The sequence below is a fragment of the Accipiter gentilis genome, chromosome 3 (assembly GCF_929443795.1).
Source record: "Accipiter gentilis chromosome 3, bAccGen1.1, whole genome shotgun sequence".
NCBI classification, from domain to species: Eukaryota; Metazoa; Chordata; class Aves; order Accipitriformes; family Accipitridae; genus Astur; species Astur gentilis.
In genome coordinates, this window is record NC_064882.1 from 48,763,790 (window position 1) to 48,771,118 (window position 7,329).

Sequence of the window (7,329 nt, forward strand, 5' to 3'; positions counted from 1 at the left end):
TCCTGCCACACTGGGGTGAAGGCTGCAGCCAGGAATCCAGCTATGGGGCACAGACACACACACCCCCATGTGCCCCAGTCCTTTTTTCCCCCCAAACACACACCACCTATGAGCTGTACCCCCTCAGATAGAGGTCAGTCCCCCCCATGCTCTACCCCCCCACGCTGTGTGCTGTATATCCCCCCAGCTATGGGTCAAGACCCCACGCTCCTGTTCCCCACCCACCCCATGTGCTGTGTACCCCCCACCCATGATAAATGCACCTGAATAGAGCCCCTGCTCTGTCTCTCCTTCCTGCGTGGGGGTGGGGGGCGAGAGCTGAGTCCAGGCCCATTACAAAAGGCTTTATTAAAGGTTAAAACAGCCGATGCTGAGAGGCATGGGCAGCCCCGCTCACAGTGCCGGGGCAGCCGGGGCGCGGGGGGGCCCGAGGGCCGGTGTGCTCGTGGGGCAGGGGGTAAAAAAGTGTAAAAACGGTTGTGCAGTTCAGCCCGGGGACCCCGGGACACCCGGGCCAGGGACGATGGCCCCCACCACAGGGACACAGCCCGTGGCCCTGCAGGGGCACGTCCAAGGCACAGAGATGAGCTGGGGGGGCCGGGCCACCCTCCCCCCCGGGCAGGAGCAGCTCTTACAGCCACAAAAGCACCCAGGGACCCCAGGGACCCCCACGCCCATCCCACCCTCCTGCCCCGCTCACAGCTTGGTGTCCCCCCTCCCCCGCCTCTGTCGGGGAGGGGAGGGGGGAGAAAATACAGCACCGGAGAGCCCTGCCTGGGGGAGCACCTGGCATGGGCTGGGGGACCCCCCCGGGAGGAGGAGGAGGAGGAGGCCGGCAGAGCCCCCGCTCCCTGCCTGCCCCCAGCCTGACAATACTGCTCGGTCAGAGGTAGCACCAGCGTTGGCCGGGGCGGAGGGGACCTTGCCAGCACGGCGCAGCACGGCACAGCTCAGCATGGCCAGCCCCTGCTCCCGTGCCGGGAAAAGGCACGGCGGGGAGAACAGGCCACAACCCAGCGAGCGGCAACGGCGAGCAGCGCCTGTAAACAGCCGGGATGGGGGGATGTAAACGGGCAGCGGCCGGGGAGGGGGGACAGTAGCCCTCGGAGGGGAGAGGGTCCGAGCGGGCAGCCCCCAGCCCGGCCGTGCCCCCCCTCGGCTCAGGAGATGTGGGGCGAGGGCCGCCAGAAGCACCACTTGCTGCGGGTGTGCTGCTTGCGCTGCAGCTGCTCCTCCCGCTCCCGCTCCTTCTTGGAGCGCAGGTACAGGTCCTCCTCCTTCAGGTACCAGACCGGCGGCCAGCGGTGCCGCTCAAAGTGCGCCTGGTTCTCTGCAGGGGCACGGCACCGGCGCGTCAGGGCACGGCATGGCACGGTCCCCATCCCGACCGCGTTCCTGCCCTCGACCGTCCCCCCGCACCGTACCTGGCGACATGAACTTCATCTCCCGGGGGAAGCGGCGGCAGACGCTGTTGTAGTTGGTGCAGATGTAGTGCAGGCACCAGGCGGCCAGCTGCCGGGCGTTGTGGAACTGCGGGCGGAGACGGGGCTGAGCCGGGCACGGTGGGGGCACGAGATGCCGCAGGCTGTTGCCCACACCCCATCACCGGCAGCCCCTGCCCCGCCACCGCCTGCCCCGTGGGGATTTGCATCCCCCCCCAGTCAAGCTGCAGGGCTCACGCCGCGGCAGCCCCTCTGCGTACCTGCGTCATCTCCAGGTAGATGATGACCTGCTCGTCGATCTCCACCCGCTGCATGAAGGCTCGCAGCAGCTCATCCACGGCGTACTGCTCTGGGGGTGGAGAGGGGGGGCTGTCAGCGCTGGAGGGGGGCCGCACACGCTGGGGACGTGCGCCCCAGCAGCCGGGCTGCACCCCGCGGCTAAGCCAGGCTCATCCAGCTCTTACATAAGGACCCCGTTAATGACACACTGGGGACGCATCGATCCCCATCCCAGCAGTTCCGTAATTGTATTGGCAGGTGACGTCAACAGGGGCCGTGGCGGGGGGGGGCCGGGGGCACCCGGGCCTCACCTGTGAGCGCCTGCAGCCGGGGCAGGCAGAGGCGGTTGGTGAGGATGAGGAGCTCCATCGCATCCAGGTCGGGCGTGGGGGTGAAGACGCCAGTGTAGAGGAAGTCAAGGACGGCGCGCAGGCAGGCACAGTTGGTGCCGGGCAGGGAGACCTGTGGGACAGGGGTTCTGGGGGCTGGTTCGGCATGCAGAGCCATTGCCGGCAGCGGGACAGGCTCAGCAGAAAGGACAGACCCTGCCCAGCCACCGGCAGCGCCTGCCACGGCACAGCCCCCCCCACCCTGGGCGCAGCCCCCTGCTTTCTCTCCAGCAAGAGGGAAAGCAGGACTTGCGCATGCCAGGGCCAGGGGTCCAACCCAGCCCCCAGCAGAGCCAGCACTGCCAAGAGACGCCTGTCCTCCCAGCAGCCCCATGGCAGAGCCAGCAGTGATACCCCTCCCGCTGTCCTTGTCCCTCCATGGCCCCTCACCTCGGCAGCATAGCTCTCCCGGAAAGCCCCCCGGAACATGGCCATCATCCAATCGCAGCCAGCGATGAGCAGGGGCTTGTGTGCCGGCACGGCCCCGTCATCCACACGGAAAACCACATCTGGTATGGCAAAGGGACGGCCTCAGTGCAGGGATGGTCACCACTCGGCCACCCCAGCCCCTGACACGGCTGGCCCAGGGACACACACCCCAGGCACTGCCTGCAGCCCCCCCCCCCCAACTATGGCTGACCCAGCCCAGGGAATGTGGCACTGCCACCTGGGTGCCGGGGATGGCACAGTGAAGGGATGAGGGCTCCAGGACCCCAGACCACAACGGCCTCGGTGGAGGGAGAGGGATCAGGGTGGCCGGGAGCCCCAGGTCCACGCAGGGTACCGTGGGAGCTGGGACACCCGGCTGGAGGGGAAGGAGCCGGTTGATGTCCCTGGCCACAGCAGCCCCAGCTCTGCCATCCCCCCGGCCAGGGACCCCCCTACCTGCGAAGACCCCCTTCCCCAGGCACTCCTTGATGCGGTTGGCGCGACGGACGTGGAAAGCCTTGGTGATCTCCTGGTTCATGAAGCTCTCCTTGTTGAGCACGTTGGCCACCATCATGCGCAGGTCGAAGACCTCCAGCAGCTCAGCGATGGTGGCCACCTGCATCAGGTCCCCGCGGGCCTGGTCCAGCCGCCCGGTGTAGAGGTATTCCAGCACGGCGCGGAAGGGTTCCGCCTGCACCCGCCGGTCCATGCACACCACCGCCATCCGCTTCTCCCGCCCGGCCACCGGGTCCGCCACCAGCTCCCAGCGCATGCTGACGAAGCCGCGGCCCCAGGCCGACAGGTCACGGCCGCTGCTGCCAGAGGCCACGCCGTCCCCCGTCGTCGGCCGCAGGGCATCGTCGCTCTGCGAAGTCCGCAGCGGGGCGCGCGCCCCCTCGGCCAGGGCCCCCCGCTCCCCGTCCAGGCTCTTGGTGCGGGCGGCCGGCTCCTTGGCCCCCCCCCGCGGCCCCTCCAGGGTGAAGAGGTCATAGAACTTGGAGCAGGAGGTGGCCAGGTAGACGCGGTGGGCGAAGACCCGCTGGCCGCCCTGCAGCTGGAAGACAACGTCGGCGCAGAGCGGGGTGCAGAAGAGGGCGGCAGGGCCCCAGCCACGGCTTGCCGGCGGGTCGGGGACCTGGATGACAGGTGGTGGGGGCTTGGGGGGCAGGAAGGGGGCCTGCAGCAGCGGCCGCTGCATCTTCTTCAGGTGGGACTTCCAGAACTGGAGGTGCCGGCGGGAGATGAGGGCCGCCCGGATGGCATTGTCGAAGACGTCCTTGATGCCGAACTGGGCCACCACGCTGGTCTCGTAGTAGGGTACCCCCAGCTCCTTGGCCACCTCATGGCCCCGCTCCGGGGGCAGGATGTCCGTGGGCTTGATGGGCCTGGGGGGGACAACACACGGAGTGGGGCTGTGTCATCGTGCACAGAAGGGCCCTGGTCCCCAGCCGGCCCCCCGGCCCCGCCACCCCCCACCCGCCCAGCGCGGCAGCCTCACTTGGCCAAGGGGCGCCGGGCCCGGTTGACGGCCTCCAGGTCGGCATAGCGCAGGTCCAGCTGGCACCCCACCAGCACAATGGGCGTCCGGGGGCAGAAGTGCTTGATCTCAGGGTACCACATCGTCTTCACGTGGCGCAGGGAGTTGGGGTTCGCCAGCGAGAAGCAGAGCACGACCACATCTGACCTGCGGCCAGGAGGAGGAGGAGGACGAAGAAGAAGGTGAGGGCAGCCCTGTCCCTGTGTGACCCACAGTCACCCTGCATCCCCAAGCCACCCTCTGCATCCCACCTTGCTCAGAGAATGGCACTGGGGTCCCATACCTGTCCAGGGACACGCAGCCTGGGACACCCCACCTACCCCGGCAGAGCTCTGTCCCACAGACCCGGGGAGCCTGACGACCCCCGAGAGCCCCATGGCTGCGCATGGGAGCAGCCAAGACCTTGGAGGGAGCCGAGGACACCCGGCTCTAGGTCACCACGGTCGGCCAAGCCAAGGGCTGCCCCAGCTTGGGTACGGCACAGGGCCCCAGAAGCACCCTGCAGAGCACCGGGGCAGCAGCCAAGCACAAGCGGGTGCAAGGAGGGGCCCACGGAGAGCGGCCCGGTGAGTGCCAGAGCGTGTGCCGGCCCCTGGCACCGGCAGGGCTGCAGGGACTGACCCTGCCTGGATGCCCCGAGCCCCTTCCCTGTGCCCAGCATGGGGCTGTCACACCACCGCTGTCATCCCAGCCCTGTGCCGGCACTGTCAGTGGCTCGGGGGAGCCTCCCCGGGCAAGGTGACAGGGGACGCGCGGGAGGTGCCAGCAGCACCCAGGTCCCCACAGCCCCCGGGGCCTTATAAGGCGGCCGGGAGCAGCCACGTGGCCCCAGACCTGGTTTGTTTTTAGTCTGCGCCTTGCCGAGACGTGACCAGGAGGCGCGTTTGGAGCCGGGCCCGTGTCAGGGACCAAGATAGATGCCACCCGCCGCCTCCCGCGGGCCCCCGGCCAGCACAGGAGCCGTCGCTCACCCACAGGTGATGTCGGCCCAGGCTGGGACCCAGCACCCACCGCCCTGCGGGGTCAAAGCCAGCAGTCCCAGCGGGGCAGGCAACACCGAGCACCTCGGGCACCTGTGGCTGGGGCAGCCCCCCACATCCCCCCCAGCCAGGGGTGCCCCCACCCTGCGGCCAGTGCCCCGGCCCCTGGCCCCGGGCAGTGCAGACGGGAGGTTAGAGTGTGCTGAGCCGCGCTGGCACGGTGTGGCAGGCGATAAGAGCCTGGACGTGCCAGTGGCCACGAGGAAGGGGGGTGTTTACAGCACAGGGAGCGTGGGGGGGGCTGGGGGGTGGTGACCGTTCGGCCATGGCCCAGGGGCATCTCCTGCTGCCAGGCCAGCACTCCCAAGGGAAGGGTCCCAGCACCCCAACCAGCACCCCAGAGCCACCCCCCCCTCCCCAAACCGGTCAACCCCGGCGTGCCTGGTGCCGGCTGCCCACCCAGGGAAGCCACGAGTACCGGCGTCTCCCTGCCCCCTGTGGGGGGCTGTCGGGGCCCACAGCCCTGCTGCTGTCCGAGCCGTGGGCCATGGTGCCCCCAGGGTGCTGAGAGCAGCCCCTGGCCGGGGGGTTGGGGGCACGCCCAGCTCCTCCCGCGGGTTTTGGGTGCCAGAGCTGCTCTCTGGGTGCTGGCAGGAGCCACGGGGGCCCCTTCGGCTCCACGTCCCCCCAGGGAAGGCAGGGCTGGGGCGGGGGCGGGGTGCCGGGGGTGGTTTGGGGTGTGGGTGGTGGGCGAGGGTGCCAGTGGTGGGATGGGGCGCTGGCAGTGGTTTGGGGTGCCAGTGGCAGGGCTCGGGGTGCCGGTGGCGGTTTGGGGTGCCGGTGGCAGGGCTCGGGGCGCCCGCGGTCCCACCTGCCATAGGCGAAGCGCCGGTCCTTGTGGTGGTCCCCGAAGGTGTCCCAGAGGCGCAGGGAGACGCTGACCTCGTCCACCACGTCCCGGGAGCGCTCCAGCACCTGCCCGCACAGGGACCGCCGCCGTCACGGCCCCGGCCCCGGGGCCCCGGAGCCCCGGAGCCGTCGTCCCCGCCCCCGCCGCCCCCCGCGCCCCGGTGCCCCGCACCTCCTGGCAGACGCGGTACTGGTCGATGGCCCAGACGGTGGGGACGTGCGTGGCCAGCAGCTGGTACTGGCTGAGCGTGGCGTTGCAGGCGCGGGCGCAGATCAGCCGCGTCTTCCCCACGGCGTTGTCGCCCACCACCACGCACTTGATGGTCTCGACGTTGGGGCGCTCGTAGTCCACGTCCAGGTCCATGGGCGCCGCGGGGACGCCGGGCCCCGGGCAGCGGCCCCGCACGGAGCGGCCGCGCTCAGCGCCGCCCCCCGCCCATGCCCGCGCCGCTCGGCCGCTCCGCCGCCCGCCGCCCGCCGCCGCCCGGGCCCGTTACCCCGCCCCGCCCCGCCCCGCCGCCAATCCGCGCCCGTCTCGCCGCTCCGCCCCGCCCCGCCGGCCCCGCCCCGCCGCCGTCGCCAATCCGGGACCGGGCCGCCCGCCTCGCCCCGCCCCGCCCCGCCCCGCCCCGCCCCGCTGCCGCCAATCCGCGACCGCCCCGCCGCGGCCCCGCCCGCGCGCGGACAAAGGAGCGCCGCCAGGGGGCGCCGCGCCACACGTGACTGCTCCCCCCTCCCTCCCTCAGCACAAACCCCCCCCCCCCCGCCCCGCCCCGCCGGCCCCCGGACACGCCCCCCCGCCCCCCTCCGCGGCCGGCTGCCTTCGGCGGCCACGCCCCTCGCGAGGGGCGGGGCCGGGCACACGCCCCTCTCCCACGCCCCGCCCACCCGCGGGAGAGAGCGGGGACACCGGCGGCACCGGCGACAGCGGCGACAGCGGCGACAGCAGTGACACTGGCGACAGCAGCGACACCAGCAGCACCAGTGACAGCAGTGACACCAGCGGCAGCAGCGACAGCAGCGGCAGCAGCCACAGCAGCAGCACCAGGGACACCAGCGACACCGGCGACACTGGTGACAGCAGCGACACCAGCAGCACCAGGGACACCAGCGACATCAGCGACACCGGTGACAGCAGCGACAGCAGCAGCACCAGTGACAGCAGCGACACCAGCAACAGCAGCAACAGCAGGGACACCAGCGACACCGGCGACACTGGTGACAGCAGCGACAGCAGCGACACTGGTGACAGCAGTGACACCAGCGACACTAGCAACACCAGTGACACCAGCGACAGCAGCGGCACCAGGGACACCAGCGACACCGGCGACACTGGTGACAGCAGCGACACTGGTGACAGCAGT

General features: G+C 70.8%; 1 protein-coding gene across 1 annotated transcript; it reads right to left on the minus strand.

Annotated features, from left to right (window-relative positions):
* Nucleotides 1-335: 335 nt before the first annotated feature.
* Nucleotides 336-6,394, minus strand: LOC126035638 (rho-related BTB domain-containing protein 2-like). Its single transcript, XM_049794354.1, has 9 exons — nt 6,138-6,394; nt 5,928-6,031; nt 4,038-4,223; nt 2,996-3,924; nt 2,501-2,619; nt 2,033-2,183; nt 1,703-1,791; nt 1,425-1,530; nt 336-1,330 (listed from the first exon to the last, which is right to left on the minus strand). Exons 1-9 carry the CDS (start codon nt 6,327-6,329, stop codon nt 1,161-1,163), a joined length of 2,046 nt encoding a protein of 681 aa, XP_049650311.1. The 5' UTR covers nt 6,330-6,394; the 3' UTR covers nt 336-1,160.
* Nucleotides 6,395-7,329: the final 935 nt, after the last annotated feature.

What these genes read in the sequence shown, in the direction of transcription:
- LOC126035638 (XM_049794354.1), bottom strand. Translation starts at nt 6,329, where the DNA reads ATGGACCTGGACGTGGACTACGAGCGCCCCAACGTCGAGACCATCAAG. An exon ending in TCTACCTGGAGATGACGCAG is followed by an intron (nt 1,531 to 1,702) that starts GTACGCAGAGGG and finishes CTCCGCCCGCAG; the next exon opens with TTCCACAACGCCCGGCAGCT. An exon ending in GATGAAGTTCATGTCGCCAG is followed by an intron (nt 1,331 to 1,424) that starts GTACGGTGCGGG and finishes GTGCCCCTGCAG; the next exon opens with AGAACCAGGCGCACTTTGAG.